The 23,899-nt window shown below is 37.2% G+C and overlaps 1 protein-coding gene across 3 annotated transcripts in view; it reads right to left on the bottom strand.

Moving 5' to 3' along the window:
- Nucleotides 1–23,899, bottom strand: part of GOLGA4 (golgin A4) — a 112,904-nt gene that overhangs the window by 34,107 nt on the left and 54,898 nt on the right. For all 3 annotated transcript variants that reach the window (XM_036869834.1, XM_036869835.1, XM_036869836.1), the window contains 7 exons: nt 23,255–23,384; nt 21,589–21,776; nt 21,220–21,303; nt 18,873–19,020; nt 7,569–7,747; nt 4,368–4,496; nt 1,696–1,851 (listed from right to left, as the gene is read on the bottom strand). In XM_036869834.1, coding sequence (XP_036725729.1) covers nt 1,696–1,851; nt 4,368–4,496; nt 7,569–7,747; nt 18,873–19,020; nt 21,220–21,303; nt 21,589–21,776; nt 23,255–23,384 — 1,014 coding nt within the window. The remainder of the gene's footprint in view (nt 1–1,695; nt 1,852–4,367; nt 4,497–7,568; nt 7,748–18,872; nt 19,021–21,219; nt 21,304–21,588; nt 21,777–23,254; nt 23,385–23,899) is intronic.

Genomic DNA, 23,899 nt, shown 5'->3' with positions numbered 1-23,899 from the left:
AATAAACGACTTTACGTATCTTACCAAACACTAGAAAGGACAAAGAATCTGTGCTCAATTCCTAAACGAATCATATAATAAAGAAAAGATTCTATTTTTTACACAACTCATAATACCAGATTCTTTCTACCTATTTGGGTAGCTATTTCAACTATCTGTTTTTTCAAGAATATTCTGAATGGATAGTGAAAAAGAAATAAGTCATAACGTAGATAATAGTAACTGCTTGTAGAAAGATGAGTATTTTTTTCTGTTTTTTAAAAAGGCCTATAATAGTATTCTATTACTTTCATAACTTAATTTTGGAAGAAAAGTAACGTATCTGGCTCTTACCCCAAAAATTATTACTTAGAAGATATTTTTCAAAAAGAAGGAACTTACACAAATTTTACCAAAGTAATTTACAAAAAGTAATAGTAAAATGATTATCTCATGAAAATATCAATCTTGACTGAAAGGAAAAGAGCTAAGGAATGTCAAGGCATTGTAAGGAATGTAAGGCAGAGCCAAGGAATGTCAAAGCTGGAAAGGTCTTAAGAAATTACCAAATATCAATCTCTTCAGGTGACAGGTATGGAAATTAAGGTATAATTAATTCACAAAGCTAGTAAGTGAAAGATCTAGGCCTCCTGAGTACCCATTCCTCTCTACCATGCCACCTTACAGAAATGTTGTAAGTGGGAAAATAAAATACAGTTTAGAAATAGGGGTAAGAAGTGTGACTGGGGCTTCCCTGGTGGCGCAGTGGTTGAGAATCTGCCTGCCGATGCAGGGGACACAGGTTCAAGCCCTGGTCTGGGAGGATCCCACATGCCGCGGAGTGACTAGGCCCGTGCGCCACAACTACTGAGCCTGCGCGTCTGGAGCCCGTGCTCCGCAACAAGAGAGGCCGCAATAGTGAGAGGCCCGCGCACCGCGATGAAGAGTGGCCCCCACTTGCCACAACTAGAGAAAGCCCTCGCACAGAAATGAAGACCCAACACAGCCATAAATTAAATAAATAAATAAATAAATAAATAAATAAACAGGAGCTGTTGTTTAAAAAAAAAAAAGAAGTGTGACTGTGTCACTGTCTAAATCAGAGCAAAAAGGATAAAAAGTCTAAATAACATCAGTCAGTTTATTCAAAATAGGTCGAACATTTCATACACTGTTCAGGGGAAGGAGAGAGGGCCTTAAAAATGTGCACATGGAGATATATATACTAACATGCTCACCATAGGACTATTTTTAATGTGGGAAAACTGGGGAAAAGTTAAATGTCAAAGTAGAGCAATGGGGTAACTGAACTGTGATATAAACAGAGAATGAATTATGTCCAGGGCGTGGCACGAGATGAAGCTGAACAGGCAGGAAGGTGTCAGGGCAAGTGCTGCGTACAAAATGAGGCCACTTCCTAAAGATGAAAGGTGAATAAGCAGTGGAGCAAAGATGCTGCACAGCCTGAGGGCAAAGAATCGGAGCGAATGGCTGACAGAAATACAGCCAACTAAAGGCAGGTCAGGAGCACCATGTAGCAGACATCAAAACCACTCCCATGAACAGCTCTTACTACCTAATAATGAATGGAGTGTACGTATATGTAAATCTAAAACAAAAGCTTCTCTACAACCTTATATTGACTGCAGAGATAACAACAGTTTTCCTATACAAGCAGTTCCACAGCTGTGGAACCTGAAGAGTATTTAAACTTACAGTTCTGTAAGTCTCTGCTTCTTGCTGAAGGTCCCAAAGTTTGTTTTCGCTCTCTGTGAGGATTGCCTTCTTCTGCAGCTCTAACTCTTCCAAGGCCAAAGATTCTTGCTGTTCTTTTTCTTGAGTGATCTTCAAATATTCAGACTGACTTTTTTCCTGTGCCAAAAACAGTAACACCACCTTAGACCCACGTAGATCTTCAGCATTCCCAAAGCACTGCCACAGGAATCATTCATTTCATTTGATCTGCACACCAGCCCTGCGAGGTAGGCAGTATCATTACCTCTCTTCCCACACCCTGGTCTGCAGAAATAAGGTACTGTGGTTTTTTCCGTATGGTCTGGCCAATCTTTGCCACAATCACTATTGATGTGAAAAATTTTGTTCCAGTAACCCTACTATGTCTGCTATTTTTTCACTACTTAAAATGTTTTGCAAAATATCACTGAATGTGCAGGGTCACACAATTGTTACTACCTCTTCTCTGCATGCCAGTTTGGTATTTCAACTCTAGGCTGAGAAATTTATGTGATTTATGAGAAATACCTCACTATAATAGGGAACCCCACACAGAAAAGCAAATCAAAATCAGAAGATTACATGTGAATATATGGATTAGATCAAGGAAATATTTATAAAAGCCTACATAACTCTTCAGATGGCCTGGCCCTGACAAGCTTCTTCTTTGACTGTCCTTAGTGTATGTCAGCATTCATATTAATACTGTTTACTGTTTTGAAAAGAGAAGCTCCAGAGAGCACTTTTAACATTTAGTGACTTTAGACTCCAATTAAGTATATTTATCTACACCTATTGCTTAGGGTTCATGTGGCCAACAGTAATATTTTCAGTCCATTTCACTCTGGTGAAGCATATTGCCTTAAGTAAAGATTTTGTACCATATTATAAGTAGATTGATAATAAAATATTAGTTTCTATAACATCAATTTTAAAACATCATTTAAAAATGTTATATTGTTTAATGTAAACTATATGTTAAATGCATCTCTATATATGTCCATAAATATAAAAGAGGAAATTTTAATAGTCTGAAGAATTTTGATTCTCAACTCCAAGCTAACTCCTTTGAGAAACTAGGTAGGAAGGGGAGTGGAAGGGGGCAAGAGCATGTGCACATACGTGTACTTTACGTGTGTCCTGCGCTCGCTAGTGGGAATATGTCTGAATATGTCAGTTCCCAGAACACAGTATTAACAAGGCCAATGTTCAAGGCTCAGTGCCCCCAATTACTCTAGCATGAAAACCCACAGCAGGTCTTTATGACTTGAATTTTTAGCACCATTCCCAGCTTCATTTAGGTCCTTAATGTCCCACTTTATTCCTTTATTTCCTTGTCCCTATTTTAAATGTATGCTATCGTGTTATAGGTTTTAAGTACTCTTGTAAACAACTTTAAATCCTTTTTGGACCAACAAAGAATACAAATATGTACCCATACAGATGTACATTTCACAAAACCACGGACTAAACCGCTAACCTCAGCCAACAGCACTGTCAAACCATGTGCCTGTTGGCCCCACAGAGATTAGAGAACTCCCTGACTCAGTTCAAGGATCACAGCTGCTGGAAATCCTCAGAGCCCCAGGTCCAGCTGAGAGTGAAAAAAAAATGTGTAAAAGAAAGCAGATTAAAGGGACTTCCCTGGTGGGCCAGTAGTAAAGAATCTGCCTTCCAATGCAGGGGACGCAGGTTCAATCCCTGGTCGGGGAACTAAGATCCCACATGCTGGGGGCAACTAAGCCCACATGCCACAACTACTGAGCCTGCGCGCTACAACAAGAGAGCCCGCGTGCCGCCAACTACAGAGCCCACGTGCCAAAACCAGAGAGAGAAAACCTGCACGGCACAACTAGAGAGAAGGCCGAATGTCTCAACAAAGATCCCGTGTGCCACAACGAAGACCCGATGCAGCCAAAAAAAAAAAAAAAAAAAAAAAGGAGATTAAAATTATAAAAAGTATTTCTCATCCTTTCACACTAAAAGCATTTTTAAATTATACATATTATCTCATGGATATTAGCTTCATATAAACACAGTAAACTACATTTTCAGCATTAATACTTCACAGTTCAAGAGAAAAAATTTTTTGCTTTAAACTTCCAAATTATACTATTCCAACAAATCTTTCTTATCTTTGCTTTTCTGGTTATTGTTTTAGTTAGTTCAGTCAGTTTTCTCATTTTACTTTATCTTTTTAAACATCATATGGATTGAAAATTACTGAAATTATTCTACTTAAAATGAAAACTACTTGGTTATTTTCATTTTGTCTTCTTTAAAATGCATTCAGGCAAACTCTCTGAACCTTAAGCTCTGATACATTCAGTCTGTTGAGTTTTTAGACATTCTTCCTAAGTTACGCAGTCGCTGCTTCCAGTTACCCCTGTGTTCCCCTTTACTTCTCCTAATCACAGCCTACAGCCAGGGTGAGAGGAATGATAAACAAACTGACTTAATGAAAGCTTGGTGGATGAGAAAATTAATTTTCAGATATACTAAAATTAGCAAGCTGTGAAAGCCTCATCCTGCCTACGGCCAAACCCCTCTCTGCATACTCAAATGTCAAGGACTGCCAGTAGCGTGACTCAAGCTGGAGGCAGGGGTGAGGGGCTGACAACTCTATAATGTGGCCAACCAAAATAGGTACTTACAAGAGCTACTTTCATTTGCTCCTGAAAATTCCTCTTCTTGGGTCTGAAACTTTCTTCGTCAGTTCCTGCTCTTTGCTGGCCAGTCCTCTTCATGAAGCTTCTGTAATTTTGCAATTTGTTCTGAGGATTCTGAACAGCAACCAAATAGTTAAAGTGAGACACCCAGAATAAATATGTAACTCTACAACTAAATAATACTTTATATATAATTAAGTTAATAGCTTCTTAAGAGGAAAGTTGGAACATATTTCCCACATAAATCAAAAGTCACCAAACTCTTGAGAGTTAAAAGAAAAACCAGTAAAGTGTTGCTCCTCATTTAAGACAAGGAGAGCTGCAGCTGCAACGGTCAGTCCTATGGGCTTGAAGCTCCAATTTCACATCATACAAAGATGCTCCCCACCAATCAGGATAGGGAAGCACAGCAGGGGGAATAAGGATGCTCTCAGAGAGGGCACTCCACCATGGTCAAGGTGTTCTGGCTACACCCATCTAATTATGCCTAGCTTTCCAGGCATGTACTACTACTTATTAAAAAGTATTGACCTTGTTCTTTCTTGAATAGGAGGACTCAACCTTATAAAAATGTCAAATCACCCCTAAATATATTCACAAATTTAATATAATCAAATAAAACAAAATGAGGGAAGGCCCCACTGGACAAATAAACATGCAAGAATAGCTGATCTCTTCTGAAAATAAGAGTAAAAGGAGAGGCTACCAAATAGTAGAATATTATAAAACTAAAACAATATTATAAAACTGGTATTAGTGTAATACCAGCACATGGTCAGACAAGCAGTGGAACAGCACAGAGAATCCATAAGGCCCATATGTAGCACTACAATAATTTAGTATGTAATAAAGGTTAGTATGGCATGTCAGAAGGGAAAACATGGGTTATTAAAGAATGATTTAAGGCTACTAGGTAGTCATTTGGAAAAAATTTAAGTTGGATCCCTACCTCACTCCTCACACTAAATAAATTTCAGTTGGATCAAAGATTTAACCATAAAAATGAAAACACAAAAGTGTTAGATGAGAGGGCTTCCCTGGTAGCGCAGTGGTTGAGAATCCGCCTGTCACATGCAGGGGACACAGGTTCGAGCCTGGTCTGGGAAGATCCCACATTCTGCGGAGCAACTAAGCCTGTGTACCACAAACTACTGAGCCTGGGCTCTAGAGCCCGTGAGCCACAAGTACGGAAGTCCGCACACCTAGAGTCCGTGCTCTGCAACAAGAGAAGCCACCATAGTGAGAGGCCTGCGCACCACAACAAAGAGTAGCCCCCGCTCACCTCAACTGGAGAAAAGCCCGCGCACAGCAACGAAGACCCAACACAGCCAAACATAAATAAAATAAAATTAATTAATTAAAAAAAAACAACAAACTTGGTGTGATGGAAGGCAAAGTTACCAGGGTCTGGGGATGGAGAAATGAGAAGATGTTGGTCAAAGGATACAAAAAAAAAAAAAAGTGTTAGATGAGAAAAATAAAAAAAATTTTTAATCTCAACTGAGAATGTGTTTTTAAAGCAGAACAAAAATCCAGATAGCATTTAAGGAAAAGAAAACTTTCTGCATAGCCAAAAAAAACCCAAAACAAAAGCAAATCATAAACAAAGACAACAAATAACAAACTGAGAAAATTATTTGGATAAACGCACCTTATATCCAATGGCTAATTCTTACTATAAGTAAAAAGCTTCTACGAATCAGTAAGAAAAAGACCAACAGCCCAAGAGGAAAATGAATCAAGGATCTGATCAGGCAACTCAAAAAGGAAAACTGTAAATTCCTGTAAACACACAAAAACACCTTTGTCATACTGGTAACAGATATGCATATTAAAACTACAGGACTTCCCTGGTGGCGCAGTGGTTAAGAACCCGCCTGCCAATGCAGGGGACATGGGTTCGAGCCCTGGTCCGGGAAGATTCCACATGCCGCGGAGCAAATAAGCCTGTGCGCCACAACTACTGAGCCTGCGCTCTAGAGCCCGCGAGCCACAACTACTGAGCCCACGTGCCACAACTGCTGAAGCCCATGTGCCTAGAGCCCATGCTCCACAACAGGAGAAGCCACTGCAGTGAGACGCCCGCGTGCACTGCAATGAAGAGTAGCCCCTGCTCGACACAACTCGAGAAAAGCCCGCGCGCAGCAATGAAGACCCAATGCAGCCAAAAATAAATGAACAAATAAATAAATGTATTAAAAAAAAAACTACAATGATGTCATTATTTTAACTTAGCTTGGAAAGATAAAAAAATTCAGGTAATACCATCTTTGTGGGGGGGGGGGGGAACATATTCTAATACATTGCTCATGAGTATAAACTGTCCTCCATTGAGCTTGTAGCAACTATCCAATAAGTAAAAATACACGTAATTTTTTCCTAGATTCCACTTCTAGGAGTCTATTCTAAAGAAACACAGATGTGAGCAAATACGATAAGGATATTCACAATTTCCAACAGTAAAAAATGAAAGGCTAAATATCCATCAGCAGAAGACTGATTAAATTATGAGCTATATCATACAATTAAGTCCTGAGCAGTCCTTAAAACAAATGGGGCATCATTATCAACTCAATAATAAAGAACAACCTCCAAGACAGATTATTAAGTGGAAAAGCAAAATACAGATCAGTAAAAATAACATGCCATCATTTGTGTTTAAAAAAAAATAAAATAAAGAGACTCCCCCGGTGGTCCAGTGGTTAAGAATCCGCCTTCCAATGCAGGGGACGTGGGTTTGATCCCTGGACAGGGAACTAAGATCCCACATGCCGCGGGGCAACTAAGCCCACGTGCCGCGACTACTGAGCCTGCGCGCTCGAGCACAACTAGAGAGAAGCCTGCGCACCGCGACGGAAGATCCTGCACGCCACAATGAAGATCCCACGTGCTGCAAGTAAGACCCAATGTAGCCAAATAAATAACTTAGTTAATTAATTAAAGAGAGGATTAGAAAACATAAGAGAGAAATTATATGCAGAGACTATCTCTGGGAAGTATAGCCAAAAAGGTACACATTCATTTATCTATCAAAGTGCTTTTTTCCTATATCCTAAACATCACGAAATGATCAAGGTCTCAAACAAAATACAAATTAACTCTTCTTTACTATCAAAGATGTAGGAAAAGCATAAGACTTAAGTTTCAACACTGCCGTAGCCCATTTCAATCCAGAATTATTCTTACTTTCATTACATCAATCACCTCCTGTTTCACGTGGCCTAATTCTTGTTGAAGTCTGTTATGCTCCTCCTCACTTGTTTTTTCAATGGCTTTTATTTGCTCCTCCATTTCTGCTTTCATTTTTCTCCGTGCTTCTTCTGTTTTTTGGGCTGTACTCAAGGCTTTTTCAAGTTCCTCAAAAGCTATAATGAAAACAGCAGAAAACAAGTATCTCAAGAAATACTATCATTGAGCTAAAGTGTTTTACATTCAATTTATGGGAACTAAGAGCAGCAGTAGCAGAAGAGGTTAAAAAACTCATCACTGTTTTAAGCCAAGAGATTATCTGAGTAGTTAAAAGCCACAGAAATGTCCAGTCACTGAAAGCAATTTGTCATTGAGTTCTGATTCAGATCTTAAGATTGCTTATATGAACTTAAGACTCAGAAGTTAGAAAAAATATTAAATTACTAAAGATTGCCTACTCTCCCCCACAGTGGTCCTTATGGATAGCAAATTCAAAGAAATGAAGACTTGTACCTACTTCTGTAGTATATAATTCCAATTGCTTTTTTGTTTGTGATGCAGTTCTTATCTAATTATCTAATTATTATCAATTATCTAATAATTATCTAATTATTATCAATAATTAGGTAATACTATTGTATACTCACTAGGACATTTTTAAGAATGAAAAAATCATTCTTTGACTCATCTTATTTTTAAAAACCTCTTAACCATATGATAACAGCAGGATTGGTTTTTTTTAAATATTTACTGTCTGAATCACATATTTAAACAATGTATTTTGATATGAAACCTACTACTTGTGTAAGTTTCGAATTAGTGTAGTTAACTAGAAAGAAATCTTTACCTGAGTCAACGTGTATAAAAAGGTACTACCAGCAGGGAGTTCTTGGGTGAAATAAGTAAGAATTCAGGCCCTTAAAAAACAATCATCTAGGCTAGAGTAGTAAGATCTTTAAGGACAGCTCACCCAGTATCAAACAAAATCAGATATGATGGGTGCAAGGGCTGGGTAACTTGACACCAAAAATATATGTGTGTGTGTTTATGTATATTTGTGTGTATATGCGTGTGTGTGTATATATGTATTTGTGTATGCATGTGTGCACTGCATATGTGTGCAAACATACACTTTCCCTCTCTCTCCCCTTCTTTCTCTCTCTACTGACAGAATAGTATCCTGTGAAAATCCTACGGCTATTATCATCCTAGACTATTTCCTTTAGTCCTCACAGACTAGAAGACACCAGACTTCCCTTTACCAAAGAGATGAACTATAAATAAAACATCAATTTTCAAGATGGGTTTTAATCCTTTTAAGAAACAAATATCCAGAGGTGACAGTTCATTGACATGTGTAGTATTTTCACTCCCAGTGGTATAAGAATTGTGGAACTTCAACCTATGATATCTCATTTAAAAGCCCCTTTATTAACCACAATTTGACTTAACAGACAGTGGTTTGGGCAAAGGAATTGCATACCTGAAGCAAACACGTATTCTAAAGCATTTTCTTAATGATGAACTGTAGTAGGTATAGAAAAAGGCAAGAGAAAGGTTGAATTCTGGTAACAACTGGGAAACAACAACTTACTTTGCTCACTACGTTAAAAAAAAAAAAAAAAAAAACACTTCTCTGGCAACCATGTTTTTGATATTAAAAAAATCTACCCAATTTGGGCTTCCCTGGTGGCGCAGTGGTTGAGAATCTGCCTGCCCATGCAGGGGAAACGGGTTCGAGCCCTGGCCTGGGAAGATCCCACATGCCGCGGAGCAACAGGGCCCGTGAGCCACAACTACTGAGCCTGCGCGTCTGGAGCCTGTGCTCCGCAACGAGAGGCCGTGATAGTGAGAGGCCCGCGCACTGCGATGAAGAGTGGCCCCCGCTTGCCGCAACTAGAGAAAGCCCTCGCACAGAAACGAAGACCCAACACAGCCAAAAATAAATTTAAAAAAAAAAAAAAAAAGCCTACCTGCTTTATAAAAAAAAAAAAATCTACCCAATTTATTCATTTTATATGCGCAAAGTATAAAACTATAGCTCAAATAAGGTCTAAATTTCAAAGGCATATTAATTAGCTGAAATTATTTTTAAAGATTCCTACTCCAACTTTACTGATATTTGGCTGTAAACACCAAGATGATAATCCTTAGACATAAATATGTTGGTAAATAAAGTATTTAAAGGGAAATGCTCTTTGTTTTAGTTAGATATTCTTTTACTATAAATTCTGGTGTCGAGCATTAAGAAGCATCTCTTGCTAGGAATAAGAAATTAGTTTCCTAATTTCTCAAAAACGAGTGGAGTAAACTGATCAATTACAGGAAAGAAATTCTGTAACAGAGTGCTTACTGCTTAGTTTGAGCTGAAGGTTTAAATCTGGGAAAGAAAAACATGGAAAAAAGGAATGACGACATTTTAAATGCTTATTAGATGTCATCACAATCTTTCCTTACCGCTAATATTCGGCATGTAAGATTGCACTTACATTAGCGCTTCTAAGCACTTCACAGAAATATCTTAAATCAGGCTCTAGAGAACCTGAAGATAGTTTTGATATTCTTCCAGCAAGACAGAGTTTTAAATGAAAAACTTTTGTCAATTAAGCAAAATAAAACAAAACTGTACACAGTCAATACCAAGTGAATTTTCATTGTTTTCTTTAAATTCCAGAATCCAATATAGTATAAAAATAGATGTGGTGCTCTCACTTTCTCAAGTAACAACAAAAAAATCTATGCCACAAAGTTCCTATTTGGATATAATTTTCCAATAGTTAACTTTTCTAACCATACTCAGTAAATTTTAGTATATTCTCCTATATTATATTCTAATTTTAGTGTTTAATCCTCCAAAATAGCTTTCCTAAGTCACTTGATTACCCATGACATAATGATTAAGGTAGGACAGATCTGGTTCCAAAGTTCTTTTCATCTAAATTTAATCCTTTCTTCCTACTTTCTGCCACCTTGTCAGAGAACCATATAATTTTATACCTAAAAAGACACCTTTGAGATGTCCTCATTCAAATGCAAGAACTGAGTCATCCAACTTCTCCTTCAGATGATAAATCAACTTAAATATACAGGATTTAAGGAACAATCCTTAACTTGCATTATTTTTTAAAACTAAGAATGCTGACATTGATCAAGCTCAGCTGAGCAATAATATACCTTACTAAACCAGAATTTCTGAACCAATCAATTACTGATGGCTTCTAACTCTCAACAAAATGCAGCATGTTATTATACCTCTGACAGACATACAAAAACTCACTGCTATCCATCTCCATCTTGCTTTATGAAAATGTTAAGTCCCCCCAAAATAAAATACAATTTTAAAGAGGCAATAAAACACATTTCTATATCCACATACAGAAAACTTATTTCAAACCCACTCTACACTCTACCACAAATGAAGCCACTTCATTTACAGGAAGTCTGCGTCCAACAATGAGTCCCATTTCAATGTTGAAGGAGGATATACTGAGAGCTTACTTACTAACCAGAAACATCTCACCTTCTGATCTTGCAACCACCAGACATAGTAAAGTGGTGTCCTTAGCCTGTAATATTCTCAAGTGAATTCCCCACTCCTTCCAAAATAAAACTATGCTAGGATTTTAATGTTGAGTACTAAAGAAGTATGTTCTGAATGTCTACATAATTTGTCTTCCAATTACCAACACAGGGTAAGTGAGTGGGGAGAAAGAAAGCGTGCATCAGCCCCAGCTGACAAGTCTTCTGCCAACATGCAAGAGTGCACAGAGAAACCATGGTCACAGCACACATCAACAGGAAGGCTAAGCACGAACTGCCGCCAAATGTTGCAAGAACACGTTGTGTTCTTCCAAAGCAAAATTCAATGTATCTCAGGCAATTTTTGCTTTAAAAAAAAAAAAAACTTTGAAAATATTTCTAGAAAAAATTGAATGTACCTTAAGAATGGTCCTCTATCAGTTAAGAAAAACACAGGGCAGACCTTTTATTGCTGGCTCATCACTTTCCCCTTCAGATGAGGTTTACTCACGTCCATGGGAATTATGAAAATGGACAAATGCTCACTATATGAGTTACATGAGAAAGGGTGGCAATCTACAGCTCAATAATCCAACCATTCATTCATCATATATTTATTAGATGTTTGACATCTGCCAAGCATATGTTAGGCATTGGGTGATATAAAGAAAATATTTCACAAAAAGACACTTGAAGTAATAAGGCAGGCGGGGGGTGGGGGAGAGGTGTATAAAAGAACTAATCGTCAGGCTAAGCTAGGAAGAATGTGGCATTTGCTTGTGCCACTTCACTGTCTTTCCCCCTCCTCATCCTCAACGTCCTAACCAATCATAATAAATAACCAATGCCGGAATTCTGAGATTCTAGGCAGCATTATTGTTTTGTTGCACTGTCCCAGGGGACACTTTACTGTAAAAATAACAAGACCCACTCTACTCCCCCTGCAGGGAAGAAGCAAAGAGGCAGAAAAGTGGAAAGGCTGCCACCTCTAGATTAAAAAGCTAATTAATAACATCAAGAATGAATAAGTAAGCCAGTGCTTATTTCTTTATCCCAGCAAAAAAGCTGCTAAAATGCATGTGATATAAAACCAAAACAACACAGCTAGTACTATGAAATGAATGAAATGCAAATTAACAGAAAAAAACAACAAAAAGATTTATCAGAATTCCCATCCAATCATCAAGTGTCTTGTGAATAAAAGCAAAAGTCTAGAGCAGCAGTTTTCAAAGTGTGGTCCACAAATCCTAGGGTCATGAGACCCTTTCTGAGGGTCTATGAGGTCCTCCTGTTTCTAGATACACATCTGCATCAGGGCAGATGTTCTTCATATATTTTAACCAAGATAATGTATCACAACAGATTGAATGTAGAAACAGGTATGAAAATCCCACTATCTTCTATTAAGCCAAACAATAAGATAAGGAAAAATGTAAAATAATGCCATTCTTCACACTAAATTGTGTTTTGGGAAATATGGGTAATTTTCATAAAAGTATTCAATACTTACATGTAATAGGTTTATAATTGTTATTTTAAAATGAACTTTAAAAAAATTTCTTAGTTTTAATTTCTAATATAATAAATATCAATCCATATAACCCACACAAACAAATACTCTTTGGAAACCTCAGTAAGCTTTAAGAGTGTAAGGAGATCCCTGTGATTAAAAAGTTTGAAAACCACTGGTCTGGAGTTTACATAAATGAAAATAAAATAATGCTACCACCCAGTGGCATAAACTAGATATTGCAATACCTATAAGTTGGGGCCTTCAGAAATTTAATAAATATCACATGTGCAATGGAAATCTACTTTTCAAGCCACTTCCCAAAATACATAACAGGATTCACTCTAAGGATTAACTATGCTTTGACCTTTAAAATTTTTACAGATCTATCCAAATTTCATGCACTCCTTACATTAACCATGCAAATTTAACTATCAAATACTTTGAAAACATCAGGATGATCTTTAAAAATATAAGGCTAAAGCTAAGTAAATTTAATTAAATGGAAAATATGATTCTGTAGCAAAGAAATGTGTTCCTCTAGCTGCTGGTACTTTCCAGTAACAGTGACATTTCCAGGGACATAAATAAGTGCAGGCTGACAATGACTTTCTAAAGGTATGTATGTACAGCTACTATTGTAGAAATGTATCAAGCACCTACAAATACACGACTATGAAATAAAAAACCTATATTAAATTAAAATCTAATTCCATTTAAAATAATAAAATTTTCCAACAGGTGTTCATTCAGTGCCAAAATGTGTACATACTACTCACCTAACATGGCATACTTAAATTCAACTTTAATTCATACTTTTTTGCCTGAGAAACATGGAATTTTCTTTGTAAAGCTTATTCTAAGTACCCATGATAAGAAAAAACAGCCCTTACCCCAGTCCTGTTCATACAAGGCTTGGGAAAGGCACCATGATTCACTTATTGGCATGTGTGGATGCACAAAAATAAGATGTTTTGTGAGACTTAAGACTCCAAGAAAACTCTGTTACATAAATTATCAACAACTAACAAAGCACTTAAATACACATGTGATTTTTGTTTGTTATATAAATATGCATAAATCTTATACATTATTTAAAAATAAACTCTATTCTAAAGGGTCCTTCAAATAAATGTTCCACTGAATGTCTTTGGTATACCAGGTCTGTACTATACAAATGAAAAAGAAACTTATTTCCTGCACAAACACAACATGACAATAAAAAAGCAAAGAATGTTGTGAATTAATCTACATTTTAAAATGCAGCCAATCACATAAAACACAGAACTTCAGCAAAGCCAGGGTACATGAAAGGGAAACAGGGTTTACAAAAGTCAGTGCACTCTGGAAACTTTCCTAATCCGAGCAGAATATTTTATTCATTTTGCACAGTTGTGGGCGAGAGCATTTTAAGGACAGGGTATTAATACTATGATATGGGTTCTTTTTTGTAATGGCTATATTTAAATCTCTTAAAGGCAATTAATAAAAAAGACTAAAAGTCTATGGGTAAGACTTTATCCGGAGAAACAATTCAAGGATGGAATAAGCTGTATTACAAAGTTGTTATAGTATTCTTCAGAAAAGTGAAAGTAGAAAATAATCTAGGTGATGATCAATAGGGAGATGGTTAATGATGTACATGCATTCTGACAAAGCCATTAAAATGTTAGTACTTTAGCAACAAGTAAAACTACTCCTAATATAATGTTAAATAAAGAAAAAGGAGCATACAAAATTATATGGACAATTATGATTACAATCGTATAAAATAAGGATTGAGAAAAGACTAAATGGAAGTGTACTGAAACAACAGCAACGTGCTTTCATTTCCTCTGTTTTCCAATTTTTGGGTAATATACTACATTAATGATTAGCCAGCTACTCTCCCTAATATCCCAGGTAAAACATACACACACATGCACACAAAGAATACCCAAGACCTAGCGTGAACTTTAGCAGCATTAACATTCTGCACGGGTGCTGCATTGAAGAGGTAATATTCTAGACAATCAGTAATAATACCTAGTACCTAAAAAAGCACCATCACATACTTAAGCTGAATCACCAGAATTCTCCAAATTTAAAATCTGGTTGCTTGAAGATATGACCATCTGTTTTTAAGTAACACCTAGAAAGGAATACTATCAACAGCTGTAGTAAAATGCTTGTAACAAATATATTTATTTTTGGTTTTCTTTATTCACTGAAATAATTTTAACAAAAGTGCTAGAGTATTGTACTTCAGAAAACATGCCTACCAGTTCCACTGTAGAGTAGAGTTAAGTACTACAAGCTGATACAGCATCAAGTAGGCATGTTACCATATTCCCATAGTCTTGGTATTTTATGACAGAACTATTCTTTTTAAAATCAGAGACACTCAGATTTCCTTTGTCCTCCAACATATGAGAAGCATCACAGTTTGTCTAGAAAAACTATGAGAAGCAGTGCAATAGACTGTTTTCTAAGAAAAGTAGTGAGGAATGTATTTGAGCCGCATTTTGATCTCCAGAATAAGTGAGCCCCCAAAAGTAGCTATTTGTCTACTAATATCCACATGTCAAGAACTGCTAAATATATGAGTTAAATTTTTTACAATAAAAAATGCATTAGGAGAGTTCAGATCCTTTGATAATTATTTTATGTAGACACATTTACTTCTAAAAACCTTAACAACCACAAACTTTAATGTTAGTGTTTCCTTCACATGGCCAGCTCTTATGTGTTTTTTAGCCTTTGAATTTTAAATCTAAGAAAGAGAAAGACAAACATTTAACAGAGCAATTGAATTCTCCAAGAGCCAAATGATGTTTATAAAAATTTATGAAAACTCTATTTCCTTTACAAAGACCTTTTCGTACTTTTAGTACTAAATTGGGACTTTTCTGTCAATTGGCATATGCGTTTTATATTTGAACTAAGAATCACATTATATTAGAACAATTCTGTTCAGACTTAACTAAAGCCATTAGATGAAATTCAGTTGATGCACAAAACTAACTTTCATTATAGATTTAAAGGGCAACATCTTCAATATGGAATCAGTCTGTTACAACTTTCTATCATAAACCTCAATAATTACGACTACAAATATAATTTTGAAAATATCTATAAAAGCACTCATAACTGTGTTATCCAAAGACTTTCCAAAATAAATATATCTATTAAATAACTGTAAATCTTAATTCTCTCTTTAAGTATTTATTAACTTTAAATATTTTGACAGTATTATTAACAGATAAGTTTCTCAACTTATAGGCTATGAAATATTACAAAAATATAGTTTTATGAAAATCACATTTAAAGACAAAATACATAAGAGGTACAATCTACCATGCATAAAATAAATAAGGTACAAAGATATATTGTACACCACAAGAAATACAGCCAATGTTTTGTAATAACTATAAATGGAGTATAACCTTTAAAAATTGTGAATCACTATGTTGTACACCTGAAACTTATGTAATATTGTACACCAACTATACCTCAATTGTAAAAATAAATAAATAAAGACAAAATACATCTGTGTTTTGGTGAAGCAAGAGAAGGAAGACTGTATTACAAAAGAGTTGACTGGAACAGCAGCCTGGGAAATTTTTACCTTACATATGAATTAACTGTATATTTTGTCTGCCTTTTTATCAATCATGTGCCCCTTTTTACTTGTTATTCATGGGTTTCTACCTCCTCACAAGATGCACCTCAATTTTAAAAGGAAATGTAATCCCTGACCAGCATTATTTTCTCTCAGCTGGCTACAAGAGTCAACAAAAGCAGTCCTAAAAATGAAAAGGCTTGACATGAGAAGCTGAGACTCTGCATTAGGTTTTCTGCTCACGGAAAGCAAACCTGTTTAACAGCATCTCACGAATCTACAGCTGCTTCAGTGAAGTCTTTAGAGATTAGAATCTGAGAGATTCTACCTATTAATGCTCTCTGAAGGGAAATCTTAGGCTTTGGGGGAGCAAATTTCTAAATTTCCCAGCCACTTGTCAATAAAACAACTAGGGCTTCCCTGGTGGCACAGTGGTTGAGAGTCCGCCTGCCAATGCAGGGGACGCGGGTTCGAGCCCTGGTCCGGGAGGATCCCACATGCCGTGGAGCAACGGAGCCTGTGCGCCACGGCTGCCGGGCCTGTGCTCTAGAGCCCGTGCTCCACAACAAGAGGAGCCACCGCAATGAGAGGCCCGTGCACTGCAAAGAAGAGTGGCCCCTGCTCGCCACAGCTGGGGAGAGCCCGTGTGCAGCAGCGAAGACCCAACACAGCCAAAAATAAATAATAAATAAATAAATAAATTTATGTATTTAAAAATAAATAAATAAAAATTTTAAAAAATAAATAAAAACAACTATAAGGAGATGAGGAGATATTTATGAGCACAACCAACTGCCTCTCTTATCCAGACCCACTCCTTTCCTTAAACCTTACACTCTGGTTTCTAAAATCATTTCTGAAACTGCATCCTGGGAATCAAATCCTCATGCAAACTAAAAGACATTTAAAAAATCTTCATCCTACCTCCCCAACTTTTGGAAATGCCTCCTATATTCCCCCAGAAGCATAAGTATCCGCAATTCCTCTGACTTCTCAGATTACTTTTTTTGTTCTCATTTATGTCTCTTTGCCAAACTCAGTATCTCTGTATTAAGAGCACAGGCTCTGGACTCAAAATGCCCGGATTCAAATACTGACTATACATTTACTCTCTGTGGGTGAATGTAAGCAAGTTACTTAACTTCTATGTTCCTATGTTTTCTTGTCTCCTTTCTTATTTGTGAAATGAGGATAATAGTAATACCCAAGTCATAGAAATTTTGAGGATTAAATACAAATACATACACAAGTGAATACGAGCAAAGCGTTCATGACAGAGCCTTGCATAAAGTAAGTGCTGGCTATTAGTAGCAGCAGCCGCTAAAGCTACCACCGCTTCTACTACCAGTAAAACAATCTTTCAGAGAAATCAGCCTCTTCTACAGATCGAACCATAGGCTTCAACCTTAGGCTAACAACTCCTAAAAGATGTTCCGATTTTTTATTTCCAAATTCCTACAGGTCAATTCCATCTGGAAACCTCATGATAGGCCCAAATTCAAAGAATCTAAGCAAACTCACCATTTCACTCTATTCCTCAGCGTTCCCATTTAGACTTCCTATTCTGACTTCACCTGATTCATTCGGTCTCCTAACCTTAAAACTCTGGCGTCATCTTGGACTCCTACTTTTCTTCTGCCCCTCCAAGTTAACTGGATACCAAATTCTGCAAATTTGACCCTTCCTCTCCTTCCCAGACCCACCATCCTAGTCAAGGTGGCCAAAGCTCTCAGTTCCCAAAGCCTGTATTTCTACCCTTGCCTTTAAGTTTGACTTTCCACTTCATTTCTTTTCTACATACAACACTGGCTTCCATCACATTATGCTTTCCTATTACTGGTTTCCTTGTTTACCAAAGTCTAAACTCAGCTACTCACTTTTACAGACTTTAACAGTCAGTTCCTTCACAATCCAACTTCATTTCCCACTTCAGCAAGAATGGTTTCCAGTTGACACACACACCCCCTATGGTCACTGGGCCCATTTATGATCTTAAATCTGAAATATGTTCTGCCCCCATCTCTCTGTTTAGGCCCATTCTATTCATTATCTGAGGCCCAAGTCAACTCACATCCTCACTAACCTGAAGGCACCAGTTCACCCTGCTCTCTCCTCTTTCTAGCATCTCTACTTTCTTTCCGAGCATCATTCAGTATCATACCTTGCTGAATACTGGTCTCTACACTTTACAGTCTAGCATTTATTGGGTCAAAACATAATGCAGTTATGTATAACACTGAATTATTCCATCATTCTCTTAAAAAGCAGACTACATCTTATACTTTTTATTTACCCTAGAGCATCCAAAAGGTAGCAGTTATTTAAGATGTACCATGCTGTGCCTACCTGGGGAATCTCAAAGTTGTAAACCTGAATTTTGATAGTCTATGGCAGTGGTCAGCAAACATTTTCTATAAAAGGCCAGATAATAAATACTTTAGGCTTTGCAGGGCTCTACATAAACAGGCCAGGCATGGGCTGCATTTTACCCATAGGCCATAGTTTACCAACCCCTGCCTCTTCTGAGGAACAGTCCCAGTGTCTTTATAAAGAGTCTCTACAGTTAAACATTTTTATCCATATTTAACTAATTTTTCTAAATGTTGGTTGGTCAAGCACTTTACATGACTTTTGATTTCTAACATAAAACAAGTAACCCCTGAGTTCTTACCAGCTCTTTCAGATTTTTCTTTCTGTTCCCGTAATTCCTCTCCCTGGCTAGTCATCTGCTTGATGCGACTACGAAGTTGGGCAATTTCTTCTTCTTTGATTTCCAGGGTTTCATGCATCTGACGTTTTGTCTCTGCTATTACCATCCCCTAAACAGAAGTGCAGACTCTAAAGCGTTTGCGTAACAAAACTGCATTATCAATAGCACATATCAAACTTACTTTAAAGGGCAGAAAACATAATGTCTCTTACTAAGTACAACATACGAATTATTTTAGTATTTCACAAACTTAAGTCTGTGTCCTGTGTATATACTACACTATATACTACAATAACTTCAGTTACCTGGCATATCAGCGTATTCTTAATAGAAAAAATTATTTTAATAATAACTTTAATCTTTTAATTATTAACAACATATTTTAGTTAAAAGATTTATTTTATAATCTTTATAAATGTTTACTATAATTTTCCCTATCTTAGTAAACAGTTTACATTGAACAAAATATAGCCATTAGTACTTGGCTCAGAACCAGTCATGAACTACAATTATTGAACTGCGCTGTAACATGGGGAAAGCCCCAGAGGCTGCTGAGAGTATAAGGTTACTGCTGCCACACTGGATGGACCAAGACTGCGGTACAGAGCTACCTGGTTTTTCTCTTTCCTCTTGTGACAGTCTCTGGTCCCAACACCACTCCTTATTACTGTCAGTGAGGCATTCCTCCAATTTGCTAATTGCTACTGTCTTCCCACTCTCTGGATAATCTACACAAGAAATGAAGGTCGCTAGGGGGAAAATATAATCAAATAGTATATATTAAATCAGTCATTTGCAACTAACAAAAAATGGGTGGTTCAACTTGTCTCTTGAAACATAAGACTCTGTGACAGCTATTTTATGATATTAAGCAGAGTATTACCTTACTTCCAGGGTTTGTCAACCCTTGCTTTAGGGTATGACTCTTTCAGATGGCTAATATTAATGAACAGATTAAAAACCAGGTAAGTGGGGCATTATTATACAAAATTCCAAAAGAAAATTGTGGGCCTTCAGTTTCTTCAAAAACCAAAGCACAATGGAAAAAAAAGAGAGAGAGAGAGAGAGAGAGGTGGAATCTATAGATTAAAAGAAGCCTTAAGAGTCACATCAACCGACTGTAATGAAAGAACCTCATTTGGATCCTGATTCATAAAAATGGGAAAGAAATGTATGAGACAAGAGGGAAAATCTGAAACTGTCTAGGTAGTTGATTGTACAAAGGAATTGCTATTAAATTTTTAGATGTGATCATGATAATGTGGTTATATTTTTATTTAAAAAAAGACCTTTATTTTAAATATACATTAAGATACTTATGGAAGAAATGGTAAGATTTCTTAGATTTGCTCTAAAACAAGCCTGGGATGAGGGTACTGGGGGCTGGGAATGTACACATGAAACAAAATTAGCCAGGAGATGTTAACTGTTGAAGTTGGGTGATGGGTTCATAGAAATTCCTTTTATTAATCTTTGTACTTTTGTAAGTGTTTTAAGTTTTTCATAATAAAAAGTTGTTTGTTTTTTTTTTTAAAGAGGGCCTTCATGAAGTTTATGGAATAGAATCCAGCAAAATGAATAGGATGAAAAAACTGCCAATACATTTCAATAGCAGAACAGCTCTAACATGTTCTTAATTACATGGTCACTTAAAATACTGCAGCTATAAAGTACCATATTAAAGAACACGGTGGATGGTGTGGAACTAACTGGAAGCTACTTTTAAAAAAAGGACCCACGAACCCAGTGCTGAAAGGCTTTGGTCAAAACTGTTTTGCCCATGAATTTTTTAGCTGTCTTTGCTTCCATAGCTAAAGTTTCTGTTCCAACTCTAAACTGCCAATCTCACCTATACATTCTAAAGTTTATTTGCAGAAATTTCTGTTTACGCTAACGTATACATTACCACTTCTTTACTTTTTAGGCAATTTATCTGTGAGATTAATCTGTTTCCATTATATTTGAAAGACAATACTTATATCATTCACATTTAGCAATGGCTTAACTGTAAATAATTTAACTTTTCTCTAAAAAGTAGTTATGTTCTGTAAACAAATTTCTTTTGCAACAGTATTCTAATCTATAAATCAAAATGCTGACTGGGATCAAGAAATCACAGATTCAGCTTCACATGATACGAAACTAATGCTAATGGTTATATAAATCTAGAAATTAAAACAAAAAGATTTTTCATGGAAGCAGCTGTAATAATTTTGGAAAGCAGAAGTCTGAATGCTTCCAATTGCTTCCAAAAATGAATTGGGGTGCCCCTTGACAAATTTTAGTATCATAAGTTTTGTTGTTTTACCTTATCTTGTTCAAGCTGTTCAATTAAGTTCTTTGCATCACGCAACTGAGTGATAAGTTTAGTCTTCTCAGCCATATGAAGCTCCTAAAAAAATTTTAAAAGTTCATTTCCATCTCTAATAAAGCTTCTCCTCATATGAGAACTCTAAACATTTTCTCTAATTTGAATACTCCTACAAGTCTAATAGGAGAAGAGAACACAGGATGTGTCAAAAGGATGGTAAATGCTATGAAGCCCAGGGCACTCAGGAGCCCTTTCCATGCTGTCTACGGAGGAAGGGGGAAGGCTTTCCAGAGGAGGTGCAGGCCACGCTGGGGCCTGTGGATCTAGCACAGGGCTGCGTTAAACCACAATCATTTTCTCTTTTACCTTCATCTTTTCTAGTTCTTGAAGTCTTTCATCTAGTTGTTCTTGCAGGGCTTCTTTTTCACTGGTTAACAGCATACATTGCTCCTTATGCGACCGAATGGTTTCCTTACAGCGCTGCAGTAGATTCTCTTGACGCTTAACTCTTTGCTGAAGTATTTCCAGTGTTTTAGCAGAAGCTCCATCTCCCACTATTAATAAAGCAGCATAAGCAGCGGCAGTCAGTGAGGAATCTAAGGGCTCCCTGGGAACAGCTACTCTGTTAGTGCACAGGACTGTATTCTCATTCCAACACTCTGCTATACTCTGAGCCAGATTGAGAAGAGAGGGGTGCCCTTCCAAACCTCTACTCTGCCACTATTTGTGTGATCTGCTGCTGAAGAAGCTGTGTAGTACATTCACCTCTTCTTCTGTGGTTCAACCCCAACGCAAATGGCACAAAACACTCAAGAGTTAACTAACGTTAACTGAATCCACCCTCCTTCAAAGACAGTTTGATGACCATCTTTTGCTATTTACAAGTGCCTCCCATGTCTTAGCGCCAATCCCCACAGGATCACTAAAGTATTCCTTCCAAAGCATTCTAATCTCATCCAGAGAGGAGTTCTGGCAAGTACAGCTTTCTCCATCTCCTTACACTTATGACATAGCCCAGGGGTGTTTCAGGAGCCCTTACAGGTCGGTTGCTCAGATAAATGGCTGCTCAGCACCTTACTCCAGCACTGGCGGGACCAAAAGTTTATCACAAATCTCTTTGTGATAAAGCTAGTAAATAAAAAGTGGGAAGTTTACTAAATAGGTACCACAAAGCCTCAAAGAGTAGGGAGGGCTACAATTGGATTTTAAAACATAATTTAACTATTCCTTCTTTTACAATTACAAAGCAAATAATAGGGCAAATATTGGCATCTTTGAATGTAGAAATACGTAAGCAATAGTACTTAAAAACTAAAAGAGACAAATAGTGACAAAGAGCATATTCCTTAATCTTGAGCAGACTTAACCTTTTTGTATGAAATCTAGCTACTGCTACCAGTAAAACAGTATAACATAATGAATTTCAATTACAATGAAAATGTGGTGCTACTCACAGACTTTCAAGTGTCAAAACAATTACTCACTTTCTCCTGGAAAACAATAAACAAAGAGCCCAAAAAACCATCAAAACTCTTGCATCTGCTAAAAACAGGTCCAAAGTGGAGGCTTAAGCTAAGCCCCACATCACCAAATTGAGACTTAATTACAGTTTCAGCCTCTCCCAGAAATGGAATCTGAAACCAGTCTATCAGGAATCACCTGGTCAACACTAGGGAGGTCACATGCCTGACAGACCCCTGCATCCCCTAAAGGAAAGGGACCTTGTCACAATCAATTCACTTTTTGCTACTATAACTTCCTTGTCCCACTCCCTTCTGCCTGTGAAAGTCTTTCATTTTGTACAGCTCCCACGAGCTCTCTTCTATCTGCTAGAAGGGGTACTGCCTGATTCATGAATGGTCTAATTACGTCAATAAGATCTCTAAAATTGACTCAGTTGAATCTTTCTGGAAATATTAGGGTCAGGGACACTTTACTTCTACCTCAGTCCATGTCTACTACTTCCTGCCCTAGAATCACTCACCATCCTCCTCTAGTTTTTAACGTAACCTTCTGACAAGCTGAAGCTTACCTACTGGCTCTACATCACCATCTGTGTCCTCTTTAGTGACGCCTTCAGCCTCTGGTTCCATCTGCGAGAGTGGTTTTGGTAAATCAGCATTCATCGGGCCATTTCGTAACCGCTGTTTCAGCAAAGAAACCTAAAATAAAAAAATGTCCTTCATTAGAAAAAAACCAAGAGAAACTTTGGCAGTAGGGCTTTCCTTGAAACAGAGAAAGAATAGAGTAAAAGATACCCTTTTTGCTATAATGGGGAGGGGGGGAAATCAAAATAAAAAATTTACTCCTAATGCTGCTGATTTTGATATTTGCTATTTTCAATGATAGCTTAGCCAGAAGATACAATAAATCAAAAATTATCCTTAAGGGGCTTCCCTGGTGGCGCAGTGGTTGAGAATCTGCCTGCCAATGCAGGGGACACGGGTTAGAGCCCTGGTCTGGGAAGATCCCACATGCCGCGGAGCAACTAGGCCCGTGAGCCACAATTACTGAGCCTGCGCGTCTGGAGCCTGTGCTCCGCAACAAGAGAGGCCGCGATAGTGAGAGGCCCGCGCACCGCGATGAAGAGTGGCCCCCACTTGCCACAACTAGAGAAAACCCTCGCACAGAAACGAAGACCCAGCACAGCCATAAATAAATAAATTCAAAAAAAAAA

The sequence above is a fragment of the Balaenoptera musculus genome, chromosome 11, assembly GCF_009873245.2.
Source record: "Balaenoptera musculus isolate JJ_BM4_2016_0621 chromosome 11, mBalMus1.pri.v3, whole genome shotgun sequence".
Taxonomy (NCBI): Eukaryota; Metazoa; Chordata; class Mammalia; order Artiodactyla; family Balaenopteridae; genus Balaenoptera; species Balaenoptera musculus.
This window is presented reverse-complemented; position numbering and strand designations above follow the sequence as displayed.